This window comes from Danio rerio, chromosome 20 (genome assembly GCF_049306965.1).
Source record: "Danio rerio strain Tuebingen ecotype United States chromosome 20, GRCz12tu, whole genome shotgun sequence".
Taxonomy (NCBI): Eukaryota; Metazoa; Chordata; class Actinopteri; order Cypriniformes; family Danionidae; genus Danio; species Danio rerio.
Window position 1 is genome coordinate 25,216,368 of NC_133195.1, and position 25,030 is coordinate 25,241,397.

The 25,030-nt window shown below is 36.5% G+C and overlaps 1 protein-coding gene across 12 annotated transcripts in view; it reads left to right on the forward strand.

Moving 5' to 3' along the window:
* Positions 1–255: 255 nt before the first annotated feature.
* Positions 256–25,030, forward strand: part of lnx1 (ligand of numb-protein X 1) — a 74,685-nt gene continuing 49,910 nt past the window's right edge. For 4 of the 12 annotated variants that reach the window (XM_005160508.6, XM_073932754.1, XM_009294644.5 and 1 more), the window contains exon 1: positions 14,217–14,914. In XM_005160508.6, coding sequence (XP_005160565.1) covers positions 14,823–14,914 — 92 coding nt within the window. In that variant the 5' untranslated portion in view covers positions 14,217–14,822. Of the gene's footprint in view, positions 516–7,225; positions 7,737–10,659; positions 10,886–14,216; positions 14,915–25,030 lie in introns of those variants that run through there. The other 8 variants (XM_005160505.6, XM_005160506.6, XM_005160507.6 and 5 more) reach the window with 5 other exon arrangements.

Genomic DNA, 25,030 nt, shown 5'->3' on the forward strand with positions numbered 1-25,030 from the left:
ATCAAACATTTATTTATACTGTATACTATAATGTTTAAAAACTGCTATGTACTTTTCTCACAGTTAAACAGTGTGTGTGTGTGTGTGTGTGTGTGTGTGTGTGTGTGTGTGTGTGTGTGTGTGTGTGTGTGTGTGTGTGTGTGTGTGTGTGTGTGTGTGTGTGTGTGTAAAGCAGTTGCGGCTCCACCAGAGCAGGTTGGGTCAGTTCTCATGTTTACCTGCCTACCGTTTTTACTGTGCGCCTCCTCTTCCTTTGACTTCCTGTATAAGGTGTGCTGAAGTGTGCGTCAGGATCTGGCGTCCCGGAGCAGGATAGGATGGCCGGGGGGCCCTGGACTCAAATATTCACCTGAAGACCACCAGGACAACTTACACAGCTTACCAGAGTCCAGAAATCAGGCAAATTTTTAACTTGTGGGACAACGCAGGGACAAAGTCCTCTCATTTTTCCTTTTACTTTCTCTCATTCCCCTTCTCGCTTTACCTCTGCCGGAGCGATTGGATTACCTGTTCAGGTAAGCAGGATAACTACACCAGCTTATTTACTCAGTACTTTCTGCTGGCTACTTTCACCCAAGACAGACTTTGTTGTTTGATGAACTTTTTTGTTTGGTTACTTTCACCTGAGACTTTTTTGTTAGATTCTTGGTGACTCTTGTTGACTTTCTTTGTGTGAAAGAAACATGAAACCTTTGATGTCATAATGTGTGTGTGTGTGTGTGTGTGTGTGTGTGTGTGTGTGTGTGTGTGTGTCTGGGTTAATGTTCATTTATTTGAAGTGTAAACACCTTTAGATCAGATTGATCAGAGTCATCATTTTTCTTTTGTTTAGAATATGTCAGCAATTTTTACCAACAGGTGTTAGTTGGGAAAACCAACAGCATGCCACTTGTCAGTGTGTGTGTGTGTGTGTGTGTGTGTGTGTGTGTGTGTGTGTTGAAAGTGTAGAGAAATTACTCTCACTTTTGAGACATATCTTTATTGTTTCTTTTTTTCTTGTTTGTTTGTTTGTTTTACTATATATGGTATAACTTATGGTTTAATAAGTCTTTTCTGTGATTGTTTCAGTTTTACGTTTATCGTTATATTATATGCATATTATTGCTTGTGAGAGTTAAATATAATTGTACAGACAGGGGGAAACACAAAATGCTTATTTATGTATTAACTTATAAACATTTATTTGTTGAAAATGTATATACCATATATATATATATATATATATATATATATATATATATATATATATATATATATATATATATACCATGCTCATCATATATAAGTAGGCCTCTCACAAATCTATCTTTTAAATTCATATTTATAATAGGAAGCTTTATAATATTATGTTTGTGCATATACATTAGATTAGTCAGTACTGCAGCCACATCTGGAGCTCATCTAACAAAATGACTTACAATAAAGGTTCAAAAAACGAGTACACCCAAATTTATGTTCGAGAAAAATATTAAATAAAAATTTAAAATAAGGGAAAAATCAAGAGAAGCAAAAAAAAAAAATGGAAAATTTTATTTTAAATTTTGTAGGTTGTAGTTTAGTTTTCAATATTTTGCTTGAAAGTAATTGCATTATCTTTCAATGTCGAAAAGTTTTTGGTGATTAAAATATTATTTTAATCAATATATTTGTTTAATACATCTGTTTTGATCAAATGCACCAAAATACATTGATTCACTGAGAAATGGAAAAAAAATTATTTTCAAAATGATACTCAACTATGGGTCTGCTCAATTAAGTTGAGCACTGTATACTGTTAACATGAACTTAACGTTATTTAACCTAAACAACATTAACTAATGTTAGTTTGCACATGTTAGTAAATACATTTACTAATTTAAACTGTTAAAAAAAATTTATCTTAAGTTTAAAATTATAAACCCCCTGAAGGTTTTTTTGAGAGGACTACAAAACAAACAACTGCGGGCCAATCATTTAAAAAAAGATTTGCCTAATAAACCTAAATAACCTAGTTAAGCCTTTAAAATGCCCTTCATGCTGAATTCCAGTGTTATAGTAAAATATTTTGAACTGACAAGACCAAAAAAATGAGTTATTAAAAAACTATTAAAACTTTTGTTTGATAGTATGGAAATATGAAAAAAATAATAACAATTTTACAGAAGGGTCATTTGCCTGTAAATATTTTATAACCATATAATGTACATATATACACACATATATATATATATATATATATATATATATATATATATATATATATATATATATATATATATATATATATATATATATATATATATATATATATGTGTGTGTGTGTGTGTGAGATAACTAATATAACATATAAGTAGTTAATCACTATATTTTTGTAACATATTTCATTTTGTATTGTACTCAACACATGGCCTTCTACTGTTAAAAATTCAGTTATTTAAACTAACCCAATCTTAACTCTATATAAGGTACATGCTGTTAATTATTACTACTCAGTACTTAAATGTACTGGATATTACACTGTAACAAGGATGACATGATAAATAAATCAGGCATAGATGCAGTCAGATAGAGTATAGCTTTAGTCAAGAGCCTATAGGAGCAGATTGAAAACATGATGGAAGAGAAGTAGGTTGCAGAGGAAGATGAAAGAAGATGAAGGCATGCAGAAAAGCATAGGGTGGGGGGCGAGTGATATACATTTACATATGAGTACTTGTGTAACTCTCCTCATGGGCTGCTGGAAGACTCTTTGGTATGAAGTTCTCACATTCCTTTCCTACATACTGTACAGTACCACAAAACATGTAGCTTGTTGACAGATATATTATGATTTTTTCGACTTACTTTCATCGTATAACTACTCACCCATAACAACCTCCTTTGTCATCTCTTTGCGAGTGAAATTTTTTGTGTGCAGTTATGCTCGTTAATATGCATAATTTCCATTGAATAGTCATCATATGTGCATTAATCACTATATAGTTCTGCATTATTCATTAGCTGTAAGATTCAACAGTTGAATGTTTAATCAAAAGGGAGCCTCGAGGCTGCTTGTTAGAGTCTATAACTCAACCATTCAACCCTGTTAGCCAAAAGGATTATGTAATACTTTTCTTTAATATATGTTTAGAAACATAAATGATAATAGTCATATTTTCTTGACATATTTCCTTTATTATTTACTATATTTTATAAGTACATTATAAATGATAATTTTAAATGAGTTTTGTGTACATTTCAAAAATAAGCAGCTTTAATTCATTGTACGTTTCTGATATTATTAATTTTAATTAATACATATATTAAACTCTAAATACGCCTAATCAGCCTTTTCTTTAATAGCTTCGGTTAAAAATTGTCTTGTGTACTTGTGTTGTGTGTCAGCAGTTTTTGTATCACTCAGCACAGACAAACACCTACTTTCCCATCACCCAAAAAGTGCACAATAATGCACTGCTGAATATAATATAATGTTGTGGCAGCTTTAACCTAAAGGCAATCCCAACTATCAACACAATCTCACTGCAATTCGTAACCTTTTGATTTAGTGGCTAATTCGTATTTATTCATACAATCTAATTCATACAATTTAGTACGATTTGCTCATCCCCCAATGACGGTTGGGTTTAGGGGACTGAACTCGTACGAATTTGTACGAAGTAGCCACTAATCTAGCAAAATGTAAAATACTTACGTTTTCTCGTGAGATTAGGCTGCAACTATTGGGTCTAAATAATGCAAATTCAACCCAGCTATTGGGTTTGGTAATATATTTGGGTACAAACAAATACTTTTAAAGTGTCAAAATCAAACAAACACATTTAATTTAATGTCTAAATGTTCTATAACTCTTAATTCTTGGTTCAGACTTTAATTCAGGCACGCTGTGGAATGTTCTTTTATAAAACATGTCTGAACAAAGCATAGTGAAGTCAAACACAGATCCTCACAGTGAGACTGAAAGCCAGAGATCCACCCTGCCGTCTTTTTCTCAATTTTGTGCCTTTGTAAAACATGTCTTTCCACTCTATTATATCAGAAAGATCAAGATGAATGCCATGTAGGAGCATATTCACCAGTGGTCTCAGACTTTTGGACCCTACTTTGTGATTGCGTTTGCATTCATTCCTTCAGCGGTGCATTATTGTGCAGTTTTTGCGTGATGGGAAAGTAGGTGTTTGTCTGTGCTGAGTGATACAAAAACTGCTGACACACAACACGAGTACACAAGACAATTTTTAACCGAAGCTATTAAAGAAAAGGCTGATTAGGCGTAACACTAACACATGATTGAACGATTAACACACATTATGTTGGTTGTGTGTGTGTGTGTGTGTGTGTTACTTCCATAAAGCCAATTATTAAAGGTTATTTGAATCATTTTTAGTCATTAAACACTGTCTGTGTGTAGTTTTTTGTAGTTGAATGTCATTGAAAGTCTGTTTTTCTCTGGGCCAAAAGTCACCAGAGAAACAATATAACTTTCCTTGAGAGAATATGAGAGAAATATGACAGAGCGAAATGAAACAAGCAGCTATAAAGACTTGTCATTCTGTTTGTTTAGAACAATGGATTTTTCAGCAGAAGTGCCTTTGAATGTCGGAAGACAAGAAAATGGAAAATTCCAATTCAATAAGAGCCATGGGGTAAAAGTAATTATTGCATGTGTGTGTATGTGTGAGTGTGTGTGTGTGTGTGTGTGTGTGTGATGTAACGCACATACTCGAGTCACATCATCACTTTGAAGGATCATTAAAGAGATGATGATTTACGGAGAACGCAGGGTTCCAGGTATATCTCTGTCCTTGGGCACACTCCTTTATGGGTGGGAGTGTGTGTGTGTATGTGTGTGTGTTTGTGTGTGTATGTGTGTGTGTGCGCCCTTATATAGTTCTGGTTAAGCTCAGATCAGATTACAGAGAGGCAGACAATAAAGCTATTCTCATGCATTCACCTGCAGAGCAAGGGTTTCCTCCTCTGATCAACAGTGGGTGACATCAGAAAATCCATATTTATTGGCCATATATACACTGAAAACAGAAAGACTGACAAAGTGTATCTGTGTTCAGTGGAGAGACTGTTATCAGTGAGAGACTCCAGACAAGATTTTATGGCTGTAACAATATTACACATGTAGTCTCACGTGCGAAAAGGGTTACATTACAGCAGCTATGGTGCTGCAGGCTCACAATAGACTGATTTGAACAACATTCTAGTTCAGAAACAATTGCTAAACTTCAACAGTTAAGCTTTTAGAAGTATTCAGAAAAAAATGTGAATCACTAACCAGTTAAAAATAAAAGTATTTAATTTTAAGAATAATAAAAGTAGATTTACTTAACATTTCTTTGGCAATTTTTTGCACACAGACATTAAAGGGATAGTTCACCCAATTTAAATTCTGCCATCATTTACTTACTCTTGACTTGTGTCAACTTTGAGTTTTTTCTTCTGTTGAACTCCATGCACTCAAAAATGTATATATTTTTTTACTTGTTAAAACTACTTAATTAAAAACAACAGAAATCTTGAGATTTTATTGGGAAAGCATATTTTTTTATGTTCAATCCACATAAATTTGTTAAAAGTGTTAATTTGACTTAATTGATTTGTGTTGGGACAACATGAATGAATTGTGTTTTGAAGAAAGCTGGAAACCATTGATTTCCATGGTATTTGTTTTTCTACTATAGAAGTCAGCTTTCTTCAAAATATCTGCTTTTATATTTAACAGAAACTCATAAAGGTTTGTAACCACTCGAGAGTGAGTAAAGAGTGATAAAATTGTAAATTATAGGTGAACTGTCCCTTTAAGTCAAATTTGCTTAATTCATGTAAAAGCAATATTGTTTGTAGCATTTTTTTTGACTCTATCCTCTGAAATTTCCTTCGCAAGATATTTGTTTCGCATACATGTGACTCTCCTTCTAAAAGTTTCACTCAAACCATGTAGCATTTAAGGTGTTAAAATATTTAAGTAGACCGCTGTTGATTTCTTGTTACAATCCTAATGATATAACTACAACAGAGGTAATGCAACAATCAAACAGGGAGACCTCAAAAATATGTAGGTTAAGAAAACAGAGAGACCTCAAAAATAAGTAGGTTGAGGTTATTAAGGGGTTAAGGTGTAGAGGATGGTCAACAGTGTAAACAAAAATGTAGTTACAGAAATTAATTACAGATATAATTGCACACAGGTATTTAATCAACCATAAGTACAATGTAAAAACATCTATTTATGCTATAAACACATTGTAAGAAATTATTAATTTCAATTTAATATTAGTTAAGGCCACCTAATATAAAGTGGGACTGATTAAAATGAAAGAACAGTAACACATTTTACAGTGCAGTGGTGTTTTAGGTTAAACAATTGTAAATTAATGTTAACTGCATTACTGCAGTGTTGTGTGCTACCATACTGGTGGTTAGCATTTGTGTGAAGGGCACATTGTGTATCATTAGAATAAATATTCTCAGCTTGTGAAAAAGCATTTTGTGATGATCTCTCATTCAACATGTGACTTGGATATCACCAGGTTTTGGTGGTTGTCAATAAGTGTATTACAAGATTATAAAACAAATATTAATAGATGCTTCGATAGGTTGATATATTAACATTGTATTAGAGAACGTAATTTAAGAAAAATAAATAGAACCTCATATGTTGCTATACCAGCTGAATTGGCGCTCTAGGCAAACAATGATCATGACGCCCTCAAATCGAAAGTGAAAACGAGAGACGGTGGTATGATTGCGCTTACAACAGCAAGGACCGGTTGGTGGGGGGAAGTTGCAGATGAGAGTGAGGATCGGGTGATGTCGTGGACGCCGCCCTCTTTATTCTGGGTTTGCTTGGGTGGCCTCTATTAAGTTATGCCAACCAAAGCTGCCAATTGTGGATTATAGAAATGTAACAGATTTCTTATAACACTATAACAAATCTCCAATTGTACAACTGATAATTATGACAAGACTGTTCTATATTTCTCTCCAAACTGTGTTTGTTAAAGATCTCATGTGCAATTTATTTTATTTATAACGAGTTTAATATAAAATGAGTTTTGAATCAGATTAATATCCATCCATGAAGTAAAAAAAAAAAGAAATGTGGTTCTATTTTTGCTTAACAGTGTCTTTGGGTGTGTGCGACCTGCCTTTCTAGCAAACACAGCCAACAAGAATATCATGTGGACACACCTATTTGCCATAAATGACGGTTCCTTTCTTGTTTTATGTGCAGGTGGATGGCTCAAAACGCAACCTGACACAACAAAGCCCTCGGGAAAACATTTCATCCTACGACACCATATCTGCCATTGCACAATGAGTGATCAAGAAGAGGCGGGCGCTGTGGCGATGCCTGTTTGCGGGGCAACAGGAGTCACTCCCACCGCCCCTCCTCCTGATCTCTGCCACATCTGTGGACAACGCCACCTACAGGAGGAGAACCACGAATATACCTACAAAGAGGACGTGGATGATGACCTCATGTGCCACATCTGCCTCCAGCCCCTGATCCGGCCGCTGGACACCCCATGTGGGCACACCTACTGCCAGGAGTGTTTGACAAACTTTCTGCTGGAGAGCGACTTCTGCCCGGTGGATCGCACTCCTTTGATGCTGCAGAAGTGCCGAAAGTCCAGCCTTCTGGTGCACAAATTGCTGGATAAACTGATGGTGTCTTGTCCCTTTGCTGATCACTGCACTGAAGTGATGCCGCGGGGGGAAATGGAGGGACATATCAGATGCCGGTGAGGAAGCTGTTTTTGATGATCCTAACTTGATTACAGCATCTTAATGAGGTTTAAGCTGGTGGTAGGTTTGGAAGATGACAGTCTGAGATACACAATGTGAAGACATGGATACAGATCTGCTGTTAGGCCAAGAGAAATACTGCTTTCAAACATGCATCACCCTAATCCTACCAGGGACATAGCATTCATTATTAGTGCTATTCTAGATGTTTTCTACGCCCTTATGACAGTATGACATATGGAAATGTGGACAATAGAACTCAAACCATTAGATTAAGGTAAACACCATTCATATTACTAGACTATAAAACCCAACAGTCAACTTTATCAAATGAAATGAGTGCAGTTAACTCAAAATTGACTAAAAGTTAATTTTACTCATTTAAAAAGAGTTTTGAACTCAGTGTTGAAGTTAATGAGTTAATTAAATACCCTTAATAATCATAACTTCAACTTAAATGAAGTTCACAGTACTCATACAGATTAGCTTTTTAACTCAAATGGTTTGTTGCAATCGGTTTCCTCAAACGGTTTGAGTTGCCTTAACTTATTGGGTTTTACAGTACTCAGTTGGTTTGTGTTCTCTTCATTTATTGGGTTTTACTGTGCTCAAACTGCATCGTATACTCAAATGGATTAAGTTCACAGTACTAATCAGGATTAGTTTTTGAACTTAATTGATTTGTTGCAATCGGTTTCCTCAAATGATTTGAGCTGTCTTAACTTTTTGGGTTTTACAGTGTATGGCAACTAAACCTTACTTTGAAGCAAATAAATTAAGCAGACATATTAGATATTAACTAGGTTATGTTAGGTTAGGGTATGCGTCACAAAAAAAAGATTAATATAATATGCTAATACCTTTAGGTCATCCAAGATTTAGGTAAAATAAACAAATAAACAAACAAATAAATAAACAAACAAATAAATAAATAAATAATCATTTGACCATTTTAACAAACAATTTTAGTTGACTTTCGTCTGTTTGGTGTGTTAACGCACAGCTTTTTGGTCCAGATGTGAGCCAATGCGAGGCAACAATACAGTTGGGTGTCATTGGTGCTAGTTGTTAGGTCACAACTTCCCCCTGCCCCCAGCATAATAAATATGCTGATAAGTATGACTTTCAAACCCCTAATGCCAAACCTAAGCCTAAAACAAAACCTTGAAAAAAAAAACTCATTCATTTATTTTCCCTTTGCTTAGTCCCTTATTCATCAGGGGTCACCACAGCAGAATGAAGCGCCAAGTATTCCAGCATGTTTCACGCAGCAGATGCCCTTCCAGCCTCAACCCAGTACGGGGAAACACCCGTACGCAATCACATTCACACGCACACACACATAGACTAAGGCCAATTTACAGTCTAGGCTCTGAAAATGTACCTCTATATACATTTCTGTAAAGAGTGAAATACATCCCAGGAGCTACATTTATTTGCATTTTTTGTTTTCATGAAATCCACCAGAGGCCGCTGTGTATGCTTTTTGAGATCTGAAAATTCTCTCATGAGTGCCATTCGTGGTTGCCCTTCTCCCGTAAATCCAGTCATGACTGAATGACTAACTGACTGACTAACCGACCGACTGACCAACCCTCCACCTTCCGTAAACCCAACCAATAGTGTTTTCAAAAGCACTGATTGACTCGCCCATCAACTTCCCTAAACCCAACCTGCAGTTTAAAAAAGCAATCCAGAAAAAGAAAAGTCCTCGCCTTATCAGATTTTATCACATTCTCATCCTTTTATTTACTTTTTTATTTTATTTTTTGGATTCTGTTTTTGTCCTACACTATCAGAAATAAAGATATACGAGCTGTCACTGGGGTGGTACCTTTTCAAAAGCTACAAAATTTTACCTACAGTAAAAGGTTCATATTAATACCTCAAAGGAACATATTAGTATCTAAAAAGTACAAAAGTGTTCCTCTTACATTTTTAGGCACTAATATATACATTTAAAGTACCAATATGGACCCTTTAAGTACAAATGTGTACCTTTTAAAAATGTACCACCCTAGTGACAGCTCGTGTACCTTTATTTCTCAGAGTGTACCTGCTTTCTGGAACCATTCTTCACCAAACTCGAACCCCGTTGTCATGGTCAACTCTGCATCTTAAGTCCAGAGACGTACATGGTGAGCTAACTGGACAAACTGGACAAACCAGCTTCAACCAATGACCTTCTTACTGTAAGGCGACAGTGCTAACCACTGAGCCACTATGCTGCCCCCTTAAAAAAATTATTAGTTTAAAAAAATGTACTTCAGTTTCAAGGACCAGCAAGGATGTTTATCCAGACATTCAGTCTTTAGGTTTGAAGGACATTTTCGGTAAGGACTCCTCTTAAGATGCCTTTATTTGAAGGTAACATGAATGCCTGGCAAAGCGCAGTAAAAGCTTTCCATTTGTGAAAGAAAGATTTGAAGAGCTGAATGTGACTCATGTATTAAATTCATATTTCATCTTCTCATTGGCATTCATAAGCAGCTCCTTATTCATTGTCATTCATAAAACACGGTTGTCAGTGATTCGCCTCAGTAGAAGACATGTGTCTAGCACATCTCCGCCTGAGTGTATGCATTTGTTTGTTTATTCTATCAGAGTATTCTTTTGTTCTACACTCCTCAGAAGCAGCAACCCCACTGTGACCAACTAAAGATACCTTCCACATCAGTGCCTTTGGGGACGTTATGCTAACTAATGCCTTTTATTGGAAATCCTTGCTTGCTATTGCCATTTACAGGATGGTGGAGTCTCTGTCGTTCCCGTGGACTCTTTCTGAATCATTAGTGCTCCACAAGCCCGAGGGCCTCATTTGAAATTAATTGCATTTTGTTACTGGCGTTAATGGAAAGTTTCCCTCTCATTTAAAATTCCACTTACGGAAACATAATCAACTTGCCCTTTTCTCCAGTCAACCAAAAAAACCAACACTTCTTTTCCCTCCCACATCTCTCTCTCTTTCTACCGGGCTCTTAGGCTGTCAGTTCATCTTTTTTTTTTTGTCTTTCTCTACTCTTGTTTCCTGCTCCAAAGTGGTCTGGAAGCCGGAGTTCTTAGTTGGTCGAGGACTACAAAGCTGGACATAGGTCGAAATGGGACGGGATTTAAGAGGAACAAATACTTATGAGGATCTTTCTATGTAAGAATTGCCTTCCCGTTTATTTGTGAATACTTTCGAGAGGACATTCATAGTCCTTCCTGAATCTGTCACAGAGTGTATTACCATCAGCTGCATGTGACTGTGTTTGTGTGTTAGCATTTGTGGTCATGTGACGTTAAATCGTGAGGCTTCCTACACACTGGTGACTCATAAGATCTGGTATACTGAGTCAGCTAAGACTGCTGCTCTGATGTGTTTATTATTTTATTTAGATTTTTATTTGTGCATGTTATTTGCATGTCCTTTGGATTTTTTTTTAAATGTAGAGGTTTGTGTCTTGAATGTTGGCCTTTGTCAGCTTCTTTTGTGTTTTCAATCAAGTGAGTCTAGATAAAGTTTGTTTGTCAGTTTGCAAAAAGCCTGCTTGTGTCTGCATGTATTTCATGCATGTATTTTGTCAAGTACAGACTTTCCTGGAATACTGGATTAGTTCTGGGGTGAAAGGAGAGAATGTACCGCCTCAGGCTGTCCTTGCACTCTTAAGGACATGCAGTATTGATGATAGCACGTTATATACAGCACCAAATTATACAGTTATTGAAACTGCTGTAAAGCTTATGGATCTATGAACCCATAATTATTTTTATCTGATTATATGACCTTGTGGGTTGTTTGGTTTGGATTAAATGATTGAAGGATGAATGGATTGTAGTTGCTTGTAGAGATCGTAGTTGCTCACTATCTGTCTGTCTGTTTGTCTATCTATCTATCATAAATACTTACCCGGTCTTTCCATTCATGCCTTAACTGTTATGCAAATGTAAATAGTGTTGTGAGAAATGCACCAAAGCGACTGAGAAAAACTGTAACTACAATCAGACTAGAGATTTTGAATACCAGAAAATAGACTTTATTGACTATAAAAAAGCCGAGATGTCTGAAAACAGCACTTCAGGACAACTGGAAGTCTCCCCTGGACCATTTGAATTGTGTGTATATGGTCCTGCTTTTACACATATTTTTATCCCCACCTTTGTATACCTGTGACTATCTTAGAAAGTCTTTACTGAAAGGTCAAGTATATGTTCAGGTGGTCCTGTTATTCTAGGCTCTACACTCTCTGCAATGCAAATGAATCTCCCCATAGTTGTCAATAACTTGCTCTGAGTATCTTCATATATTGTCATGCTGGTACAATAATTTTATAATATTTCACTCATTCTCCTGAATACCTATAACAGTATCTTTAGTTGACATGCTTGCTGCACACTCTTAGAGAATACAAACTGCTACACACTTTTAAAGAATACTTTTAGAGATTTCTGCATACTTTTAGAGAAAACTTTTAGAGATCTATCTATCTATCTATCTATCTATCTATCTATCTATCTATCTATCTATCTATCTATCTATCTATCTATCTATCTATCTATCTATCTATCTATCTATCTATCTATCTGTCTGTCTGTCTGTCTGTCTGTCTGTCTGTCTGTCTCTCTGTCTGTCTCTCTGTCTGTCTATCTGTCTGTTCCCTTATTTATTTGTTGACGTTCATCCATCTATTTGATGCTTGCTGTTTGTCCGCCTATCCATCTGTTCTTTCATTATTCATCTTTCTATCTGACTCTTGATGTCTGTAAATCCAACTATCCATACAACTCTCTATCTATCCGTTCACCAATCCTTCATCTATCAATGTATACATTTATCCCTCTTTCTATCCATTTCAACATCTGTGTGTCTGTCCATCCATACATCCATTTAATGTTTTTGCTGTCTGTTTGTTCATCCAACAGACCCTCTTGCTATCTATTCCTTTGTTCATCCATTCATTCATCAAGTTGTCCATCCATACACACTCTCAGAAATAAAGGTACAGGAGCTGTCACTGGGGCAGTACCTTTTCAAAAGGTACATATTTGCACCTGAAGGGTCCATAATGGTACCTTAAAGATACTTTTTAGGTAGATTTGGGCACTAATATGCACCTTCAAAGAACCACTGTGGACTCTTTGGGTACAAAAATGTGTCTTTTGAAAAGATACTGCCCCAGTGACAGCTCCTGTACCTTTATTTCTGAGAGTGCTGTATATATCTACCAATCTGCAGTATACATTGGTCTATCTGTGCATGCATCCATCTGTTCCATCATTCATATGTCTATCTGACTCTTATTGTTTGTCCATCTAAGTCTTTATATCTGTCAATTCCTCTATCAATCCATGTCTCTATCTATTTGTTCACCCATCCTTCATCTATCCATTTCTTCATCTATCCCTCTTTTTTATCCATTTCAACATCTGTGTGTCTGTCCATCTGTTTGTTTTTCCATACATCAATTTAACATTCTTGTTGTCTGTCTGTTCATCCAACTGTCTATTCCTATGTTCATCCATCCATCTATTTATTAGGTTTTCCATCCATACAGTATATCACCTAGCAATCTGTAAATCAGTCCATCTGTACATCCACCCATCTGTTCCATCATTCATATGTCTTTCTGACTCTTACTGTTTGTCCATCCATCCGTCCGAGTCTTTTTCTGTCAATCCCTCTATCCATTTCAACTTTTTATTTGTTCACCCATCCTTCATCTATCCATTTCTTCATCTATCTCTCTTTTTATTTTAACATCTGTGTGTCTGTCCATCTGTTTGTTTATCCATACATCCATTTAACACTCATGTTGTCTGTCTGTTCATCCAACCAACTCTCTTGCTATCATCTATTTCTATGTTCATCCATCCATCCATTCAAGTTGTCCATCCATAAATTATATCAGTCTACCAATCTTTACGTCAGCCCGTCTGTACATCTATCCATCTGTTCTATCATTCATATTTCTCTCTGAATCCATCTATTCATCCATCCATACGTCTATTTAACATTCTTGTTGTCTGTCTGTTCATCCAACTTGCTATCGTCTATTCCTGTTCATCCATCCATCCATCCATCAAGTTGACCATCCATACAGTATGTCAGTCTACCAATCTGTAGATCAGTCCATCTGTACATCCACCCATCGGTTCCATCTTTCATATGTCTATATGAATATTACTGTTTGTCCATCCATCCATCCATCCATCCATTCATCCATTCATCCGTCCAGCTTATGTCTACCCCCTGCACACACTTCCACATAAACACACACGCGTACACACACCACTTCATGGCTGAATGAACTGTTGTGTTGAGGAGGGGGGTGGTCTTTGCCACATGCTCTACCCTTGAGGCATATGGACAATGATAGATGGACCACCCAAGCCAGCATCTCCCCCTCTCTCCTGTGTCAGATGGTTCGGCCCAGCTCTCCCTCTCTCTGTAGAGCATGCTGCGGTATAAGTCAGACTCTGTTGCCACACTCACACTCATACTCTCTCTCGCTCTCTCTCACATTCACAGCAGCATGTGGGCTTGTGAGCGTAAATCCTCTTACTCTTGGATGATGCCCAGGACAGATTAGACTGCAACGCAACCATCGCACACGACCGGCGTGCCAGCAAAGACCGCTCTCTGCCTCCACTTTTCCTTCTACCTCACCCTCTTCTCTTTTTCTTCTCCATCTCGGCACCCGTGCACCTGCGCTCGCTCCAGACACAGCTCCTGCCTCCTTTTCTTCTCGACTCTTTCTTCATCCTGCGCTTTCTGCTCTCCTCCGCTGGCAGCACTCCCAGTCTTTACCTCTCCCTGCACTGCTGCTGATCTACTGCTGAGATGACCGGGCTAAAAGCCTGAGGGAGGCAAGGAAAGAAAGAAAAGTGGACAGGCAAAGAAACAAGAAGAAAAGGAGAAGGAAAATAGCCTTTTCACTTGAAAGAAAGGCGGGAGGGGGGGGGTCAGAACTGTAGTAGAGGTGGAGGAGGAAGGGGCAAGAAGAAAGACGGATAGGAAAGACTGCATTCAGCCTGGAGAGAGAGAGAGAAAGAGAGCAAAATAAAGAGAGATTCAAGACAGGGGACCCTGGAGAGAGAGGGTCATGAAGGCTCTGCTGCTGTTGGTTCTGCCCTGGCTCAGTCCAGCAAACTACACTGACAATGTTGGCAACCTGCACATCCTCTACTCAGAACTGTGAGTAACACACACATCGGCTCCTCGCAGCATGGTCCGGTGTGAGTTGCGCCCATATGTTCCATCCCATAGGACAAGTCGCACTGTACCCCATCCCATCCAGCACTGCAATGTGTGCATCTGGTTGTGTGTACGTGTGTGTGTGTGTGTCCATACATCATTCTCAACAACCTGCATAAATCCTAACTGGTATCGTTTGACACAATCACTTGCATTCCTCTGTGTGTTTGTGCGTTGCTTGCTTATGTTTTGTTTTCTAGAAGTTTCTTAATGTATCCAATTGTCAATTTAGAAAGAAAATTTCATTATGTTATGTCTTAGTTGTAAGCCAGTGGACCGCGTAGAGGTGGTTATAGTTGCGCTTTGTGATGAGGCAGGTTTTGTTTTGATGCTACTAAGCAGTGAGGGACACTGCAGCATGGCTGAGATGACCTAATGTGTGTGTGTTTGTACGCGCAGGTGTGTTTTACGCATCAAATAGTCAGGATTGGAATTTTGTGCATTTTAAGAGTGATTTATTGATAAATGTGTAAGACATGCAATGTGTTACCAAATGTCTGCGCATATGAAAAAAGGACAGAAAGATTGTTGCTAGGCACACCATTCAGAAAAACCAAACACAGGTAATCAAATGCGCATGCAAAAGCCTATTGGATCTGCCAACAGCATATCCAGTCACTCTTAGAGCTACACGGCACATAAAACATTCAAGCTGAACTTCTCTCTTGGGTCAAAAACCGCAAGACTCTTCTACAAAGAGTAAAATATACACTCTTATGCAGCAGCAAACACATTAGGATCTTCTTTGTTATGATCCGCACTGTATAAAAGACACTTCTGCATTCAGCGTAAGAGCGCAGCGAGTGTGTTTGGGTAAACGCTGGTTATATTGATCCCGGGTCTTTGGCAGAAACACAATTGTGCCATGTAAGTGTGTGTGAAAGGCTGAGCGTAGTACAATGGACTGCATTACAAATCCTCTCCGCTCATAGAGTCTAGACTATACACAACACAAATAAGCAGAAACTGGTGTGTGTATTGCATGGGAAACAAAGAAAAGGAGGATTGGACAGGACAGCGAGGTGTCTTCTGAGGGATGAATGGTGAGGTGGCAGATAAGACAATTTCCTGCACCATCTGTCCATGCATTTGCTTGGCTTGGATCTTAGGTCTTTCTGTCTCTCCTCTTTTGCACTTTGTTTACAGTATGTGGGTCACCGTATGAGACGTGTTTTATGATTTATGTGAGTGTCATGGGTAGAAGTATCATCTTGGATGCGCTGAAAAAGAGAAATAGGGGCATTGTATGCTGTGTTTTTGTTTTGCTGGCTGACAGTGGCACAGTCATTCATCTTCATCATACATAATGACAGAAAGCTTCTATTCTCATCTCTCACACTTATATACAGTATGCTGGCTTTTTTCCTCGTATTTTTCAACTAGTTTTTTGTTTTGCCTAGAATGTCTCTCTTCGTTTTTCACAAATCAGTACCTTTTGTTTTCTGTCCGTCTTTGTTATTGAATGTTGAACTTTCTGATGGAAATTTACTCATGGATGTGAATGATGGCACATTGTACCAGTCTGACCCTATAATCAATTACACACATGCTGGTATCTGGTATTAACATCTGTCTCAGGTGATCCAATCACAAGGTGAAACAGATTGTGGTATTAGCTCATGACCTGCTCCTAAATATACACAGATAGTCTGTAGACTGGATGTTCATCATATGATCAGTGTGGAAAAATACAAATCATATACTTTCCATAATAATTGTTGTTTTTTTTTTTTTTTAGCTCAGGGCAAGGATTTCAGTTAGGTACTATTTTCTTTAAAACCAGCAAAGTAAACCCATTTTAGCCTTTCAGATATTTGAGGATGATGTCGTTTCATTTAGTCTGGAATAAATGGGATGTGGTCTAGTGCATTACTGACAGCCAACATACGTCGTTACACTTGTATTTAGTACTAACTGTTTGCAGTCATTTAGCCTGAAATGAATGTGAAGTCCAGGTGTGTGACAACGCTGATATCTTGAATGTTTGATGTCTACCGAGGGTGATTGCTTTTCTTTGACTACACACACACACATACTACCCACACACATTTTCTCTTATACTTTCCTATGCTTAATTAGACTTTGAATTCTACACAGATTTTCTCTGTGCACTGTCGCAGATATTCTGATTGCAGATGCTTGATGCTTGTGTCTACGTGTGAGTTTTCAGGGGTGCAATACTGGATGAACAGCATTACTAAATAGTACTGCAAGCAGTTTTAAGGTGAAATGTGTGATTTCTACGCCACCACTGTTGCCAAATGGTATTGCAAAAACAAATAACTGGGCAAACGAAAAACCCCACCCCAAACCAATGTTTCGGGCTTATCAGGATAGTCGTATTTGCACTTGCTAATAAATCACTTATGCCTCAAACTTCTGTGTAGGTGTGTGCATCTTGTGCATTCTATAATTGGACAGGAATGCTGTATCTGTGCGATGCTGGATTTGTCTGTACATGCTTTTTGAGGTGGTATGCGAGAAAAACATGTATTGTTTGTAGATAAATAATGAATAAGTGCAGCATTTGCATACTTCTGATCCTTGCACAGACTCTGATATGTATAATAGGAAAACACTGACAGCATGTAAACACAAACTTTTTTGCATATTGACAACTTTTATGACATGTCGCTGCTTTCAGATTCGCTTAGTATGAATAAACTGGTTTATGTTATTGTTTTAATCATGTGTTAACAAGAGCATAATTTACACCTGTTTTAATAATATACAATACTTTTAATCTGTTTTGTGTGATTCATAATGTGTCTTGCTTTCTTGACTTGTCCTAGGTAGCAAAAAATTCTGGCCCAGATTTGGCAAAAAAAGCTGGCACAGCAGGCATTCTGGCATACAGCTTGTTGTGGGCCAAACATGGCCCAGGTTTGGCAGTGGTGGCACCGTCTTTGAGGCACCATGCAAGACATGGGCCAGATGTCAAATGTAGTATTTGGCCTAGATGTTAAAAATTGAAATGTGGGCCACTTAAGTTTGGCCTCTCTTGACCCATTTTAAAAATATATTTAAATTATTTTTGGAGTAAAGAAATATTTTGATGCACAAAGTCATTTCCATCTTACTGTTTGCATCTTCTAATGCCTTTATTTTAATCCAGTAAACAAGATTTAATAATCTGTTATTTCCTGTATGTTGCAAAGAAAAAAAAACTCAATTTAACCTACATAACATTTATTTGAACCAAATTATTATTTTACAAATTATATTGTTATTAAGAATTCCTAACCATTACCATTACTAACGCACCTAAAGAGCAATGCTTCGTGGGTTTATCAATTTCATTTGTGACACACCAATTATGGCTTCCAGACAATGGGTAGGCCATATTGGCCCAGTTCAGGTCGAGTTATGGGTTATACACTTGGCAAAAACTAGGCCCAGATATAGTTCATGTTTGGCCCTTATATGGAAGCCAGACTTGGTCCAGTCATGTACCGTAATTCACTGCGGCATGTGGGCCAAGCAAAAGCTGATTTGGGCCACATCTGGGCCATATATTTTTTTATGTAGGGTGAATAAAACTGAGACTAGTTGAGAAGCTGTGAATAAAACAACATGAAAACATTTGGAAATAATATTTGAGTCAATAATTAAAAATATGTAAATTGTGTATTTAGTCCATCTACTTCCAAATGTCATGTTTAACTTAAAGTGTTACTTACTGTGAATATGAAACCTATTTCCAATTACAGAGCCAGGTTAATTGCAGACTTTTATTTTGTTTTGTTATTAGATTTTCTACATGGAACATCAACTCAGCAACAAATTACAATCATTAAAATGATCATTTCATGTCATTACTAATATTGCCCCAAGAAACTTTGTTTATTGCAAAATAATAATAATAATAATAATAATAATAATAATAATAATAATAATAATAATAATAATAATAATAATAATAATAATAATAAACGTAAATGTTTCAGTTGAAAACCATTGAGATCACATTTAATGTTCGTATTTCAAAGATGAGTGTGATGAGTTTCTGTTATCATAAATTGGAGTGTTAAGATGTACTTGTACTACTTACAGTACCTGTGCTATTGTAGAAATTGTATACACACACACACACACACACACACACACACACACACACACACACACACACACACACAGACATACCCCTATGTTTGATTTTTACATAATCTTTAAACTTAAGTATGGTCTGTAAAACTTTTACCATATTTGAGTTAAAACAACCTACCATTTTTAGCATCAGTGTACTGTATGCAGTCCTTGTGACTCTGATTTATGCATTAATAAATCTGTATTCTAAAATGAAGGCCGGCTCCATATAAATGTGAATGAGAACGGCTGGAAGGCTGATTGCTGTCAGTGTGAGACTCTGAATGAACATGATTTGAATTTGTGTGCTTCTGTCTGGCTTATTTGTTTCATTTATTAGAAGAAGATCAGTTAAGGGGGTTGGAGGGTGTTGATTGATTTTGTGTACGTGCTTTGGTGTAAGTCTGCATTCAGAGGATGGCTCTGGTCAGACGGTGGTGTGTCGTCATCACCACGGGCTGTATCCGTGAGCTTGTGTTGCTGTGCTGACCTTATTTTCAGGCATAGTGAGCGGATGACCGCTGAACGTGCGTGTTAGCGGTTTGTCCTGCGGCATTTACTGGCTCACTCAGTGACCGCATAACCCATCTACTTATCTGTGCCAAGACACATCACATACAAACAGAGCGGTGAATAGAGAAAAGAAAAGAAATGTGGGATGCTAAGAGCCATATCCACTCATTTTGATGCTCTTATGTACTATATTAGCCATTGTTGGATAGAAAGCAGGATGTACTTTATGTGGAACTATATACAGTGTAACATATACTGTTTATATAGGGGTGTAACAATACATTGGTTAAAAGCTTAACAATTCAATACACAAAATATCTATATACTCTAAAAAACGATTCAGGATAAAATTATTGAATTTACTAAATTGTTTTAAGGGGTTGCAAACAATTTAGAGTATATGGGCTGAATTTAAACTAATTACATTTATTAATGTTCAACCTAATTTGCCCATATAAATTGTTTGCAACCAGTTGCCATAAACATTTTTTGTAAAATCCACTGAATCATTTTTATCAGTGCACTTAAATTGCTTTTTGCTCATGTACCTGATCATGATGCAAAACAACCCCAAAAATACAGAAAAAAGACAGAAGCTACTTTACAAATGTCTAATGGAGTTCATAAATCGTTATAATTTAGGCATCAAACAAGCAGACATTGCATTAATAAGGTCATCTACTAACAACACAGCCAAAATTGAGTTCTGACATGCTTTTTGGGGCTTTAAATAATGGCAAAAAAGAATTAACTGATCACTTCAAACCTCAGTATGTCAGGTTGTGTTTAAATTTCTATCTTCATATCTCATAATGTTCGCAAGTTTGGCCAGCAAGTGAAAAGTATGAGCTCTTTTGTGAACGTTTGAATGCATTTGACCACATGAGTATGAAAGCAATCCTGAAGAATGAGTGGTTGACAACATCTACAAGTGGCCAAATGTGGACAATCTCATAATATTTTTCAACCAGTCTGTATTTCGTGAAATTCAATTTGACGGAAAACCATATTAAAGAGTTATTTTACCCAAAAATGAAATATTCTGTCACAAACTACTCACCCTCATGTCATTCCAAACCCCTGAGAGTTTCATTCAACTTCAAAACACAAATTCAGATAATCCTTTTGCAAAAAAATTTCAAAAACTTAACAGAAAATTTACTTTATGCAACAGTTTCGTCCGCTCAGTGTCAGTATAGAGTGCACATTCATATACTAACACTGAGGAGAAGAAACTGTTGAAAAAAAGTTGCTATTTTTCTTTTATGTGCACACAAAGGTGACTTTGTAACTTGATAATATTCCGATTGTGCCTCTGAAGGCACATGGTCTGTCTTGGGGACGTTTTTTAGTTATTTTCTGAACTACCAATAAAGATCTGGAACTTTAATGTATATGGAGGATGAGGGAGCTCCTAGGTTTTATCTAAAATATTTTAATTTGTTCTAAAGATTAACAATGATTATGTCAGGGGTTACAACATGAGGGTGAGTTATTAATAGCATCATTTGCATTTTTAGGTGAATTAACTCTATAACCACTAAACATTTTAAATGAGCTAAATCAACACAATTCTTGATTTTTGGGGGGACAACCTAATTGTTTTATTTTCAATCCACTTAAATTTGTAACAAAAAATAAAATAAAATAAATAATTTAACTTAACCAATTAGTGTTAGAACAACATGAATGAATTTTGTGTGACCCTAAAATGTAGGGTTTCACACAATTCACTCATTTTGTTCTATCACAAATCAGTTAAGTTAAAATAACAAATTTAAGTAGATTGAACTAAAAACAATTAAGTTTTTCCCCAAAAAAATCTCAAGAATTTTGTTGTATCGACTCATTTTAAATAATTAGTTTGAACAAACAGCCAAAATCCTTTTCTGAGTGTAGGTGTGAACAGGATCTTACAATTGTGACATACAGTAATTCAAGTCATGTTTTAAGCCCAGATCTTAATGGATACCTTAAAGATCCCTGATTATCAATCTTTAAATAATTTCTTCTATCCTGTTTTCCTTTCCTGTAATTACTAATGAAGATTAAATTCCAGCTTCCACCTTTAACTGGTGCAAGGCTGCAAAATCAAAGCGTTCTTTAGACAAATGACCTACATGTGACGACCACGTTCTCCTCTGCAGAGTCAAATACAGCCTCTGAACACCTTCCCTAGAGAGCAAGGGTTCAACAGATTGCTGCACGCTCTCGCCTGAGTGTCTGTCCTGCAGTTCCTCTGCAGTTTTTCTGCGTCCTCTTGCCTTCCTCATCAGGTTAATGATGATGAGGAGCAGGAAGAGCAAAAAAAATGTTGTTGCTAATTCGACACTTTAGCCGCATCTGAGACAGAGAGTTGGCAGAGTCCTTTTCCCTGCTCAGCACCTGAGCTCAGGGTCGGATCTGCACCTGTACTGGTGCTCAGTCATGGCTGGGAGACAGTAACGGAGTTTAGGAAAAGCAAAGGAAGTGAATAGTGTGGTTTTTCAAGGAGCAGCTAAGCATGTTCTAGCATAAACACAAAGCTAAAAGGTGCATAAGATGAGTTAAGATTGTGACTAATATTTAAATAAATGAAGTAAAAATTCAGTTGATGTTTACATACAGATAGAGTACAGTTATTATTACCACACTCAAAATACCATACTGTAACATAACATAATGTAGGCTCATTCTGAAAACGTAGCCCTATACGTTTCTGAACATCATGAATTATGTAGCCAGAAGATCATATGGCTGCATTTTTTTTGTTATAACAAACACTACGGGCGGTATGACGCAGTTCCTTTTTTACGCTTCAAACAAACTGCAAAACTGATTGCAATCAGTGCTTTTGAGAACACTATTGGTTGGGTTTAGGGATAGAGGAGGGTGGATCAGTTAATCGGTCAGTCAGTCATTCATACAGTCAGTCAAAAGCGGCCTCTGGTGGATTTACGGGAGAACAATAGGCGCGAATGACACTCTCTGGAAAGTTGGAAAATTTGAGAAATTTAAGATCTCAAAAAGCATACACATCGTCCTCCGGTGAATTAGCAAAAATTGTGCCACCTGAGAAAAATTTGATGCTCTCCAGAAATGTATATAGAGGTACGTCTTCAGAATTAACCTGGGTGGCAATAAACTCAGTCAGTATCATATCATCTATGTACATGATTAGGGCGAATTTACATGCACTATCAATGACTCTGTTATTAAGTTGGCTGCTAAACATGTTAATATACATTAAGAACACTCTTAACTCTTAACACTCTTAATCACTCTTAGTTCTGGGTTTGTCAATAAATTAAATATTGTTGTCGAGCCCATCTTTCTGTATAAGTTTACTTACTAAAAATGTATACTTAGATTGTAACTAATATTTTAACAAGCTAAGTAAAATTCAGTTGATGTTTACATACAGATAGAGTACAGTTGTTAATACCACACTCAAAAAATTAGAAATTCCTTTAACATACATTTGGGTAAAATAGCGACAAACTCTGAGTTCTGGGTTTGTTAATAAATTGAAATATTTTTGTTGAGCCCATCTTTCTGTATAAGTTTACTTACTAAAAAATAACAACAGTTGCATTTTATAGTGAAATTTATGGAGAAAAACTGCATTACCCATTGTGATGTACAGAAAATTCTACAAATCAGAAAGCAGCGGTGAAGAAAGGCAAAATCGACTTTTAGCTCTACACAAATAAAACATTGCAAATGGCGCAATTAAGTCAGATTTGACTATGACTGTATTTTTTTTATATGTATGCATATTTTAAAATACTTTATATTTACAATATTTAATTAAATAGTTATATATTTCTCCTTATTTTTGATTCAGTTGTGTGACTTTTTTTGTGCCTCATGGGATCAAAGATGCAGTTATCTTTGTAGCTGTTTTGTTTCATAGCCAACTGTATAACAATTTTAACATAGACCTAAAATCCAAATGAGAGAAAAAAAAAATTGCTGTAAAATTCTTCCAGAATGAGCTCAGCTGGAAAAATTATGCAGGCACTAATGCACTGTAAAGTAGTATGTTGGCCGAGCTACCTGCCAATCAATTGCCAAAGGGCAAAATCATGTCCTACCCAACAATATTTCAGTTCCAGTCAAATACACATCACAATAGAGAAGAATTACTGTATTTCTCTTATTTCTATTACTGTAATTAATTATTGACTCATTTCTCGAATATATAACTACAGTATGTTTCCTCACTTTGAATGGGCCCTTGTGCACTAGTTCAGTGCAGGATCTCTTGTCGTCACAGTGGCACACTCAGAGAGGACCGCATATGTGAAGATATCTGGAAAACTAGGCCAAGCAGAGCTGCTCAAGTGAAGCTAAAGTGTGAATAAACAGAAGATTACGCGCATACACACAAACCAACGGTGACCTCCGCCTCTAAAAATGTTTTTGCACTCTTAGGATAAATGCATATTTTAAACCTTCAGTACACAAGCACATACTCATCCACTGGGGCTTCAGAGATCTAAAAAAAAGGGGACTAAATATGCCATAAGATGTAAATGAAATCTCTGGTGTCCCCAGAATGTGTCTGTGAGATTTCAGCTCAAAATACCCCAACAATACTTGGATGTGAGCAAAATCAGGTGGTTTCTCTTAAGGACTGAGCTTTGCTACTGCTCCATTTGTCCAACATTCACTTACAGTAATGTCACAGAAAATGTGAAATTGACTTACTATGCTGTACTTAATAAGTGTGCATTTATGAAATACATAGACGGTAAACATTTTCATGATAAAACAATGGTAATATTTTAGTTTAGGTACCAACTTACATCATTTATGACTGGCTTACTAGCCCATTATTAAGATATTAGCTGTTTATTTGCACTTATAAAGTATTATTTTACATCTAATAACACCTAAAGTCATAACCTTATTAATAAGCAACTAATTAATAATAATACAAAAATTTATTGTCGGAATTGCATCTGAAATGTTTCTTGCATAACAGCACGATAAATATCCTTACAAAGACATAGGAAAAATAATAATTATAATCTTACACGGACCATATTTAGCTTCTAATGTACAAATGACTTTTTAATTTCACTTTAATTCAAACTCGGGGCTCTAAATTGACGGTAATGGTATAAATTCATGACTAGGGTTCGAAATAATGTTCCTTACCAATAAGTAGTTTATTGAGCTAAAAAATCTTAATGGTCTAAAAAAAAGGTAATGGTTTGGTAATAGTGTGAATCATACATTAAAATAAAGTGTGACCAAAACAACACAGACCTGGTCTCCACTAATACAGTCAAAGACAATAGCAACTTTACCCACAATAACAATGCAGTGCAGTATAGCAACAGTATGAGGGGTGTGGTTAAGGATGTCGTAGCTGAAGCTGACAAACAGACACCAAAAGAGAAAGACTGTCACTTTAAAAGCTAAAGCAAATAGTCAGGCTTTTTTTTCATTCACTGTAACAAACCATTT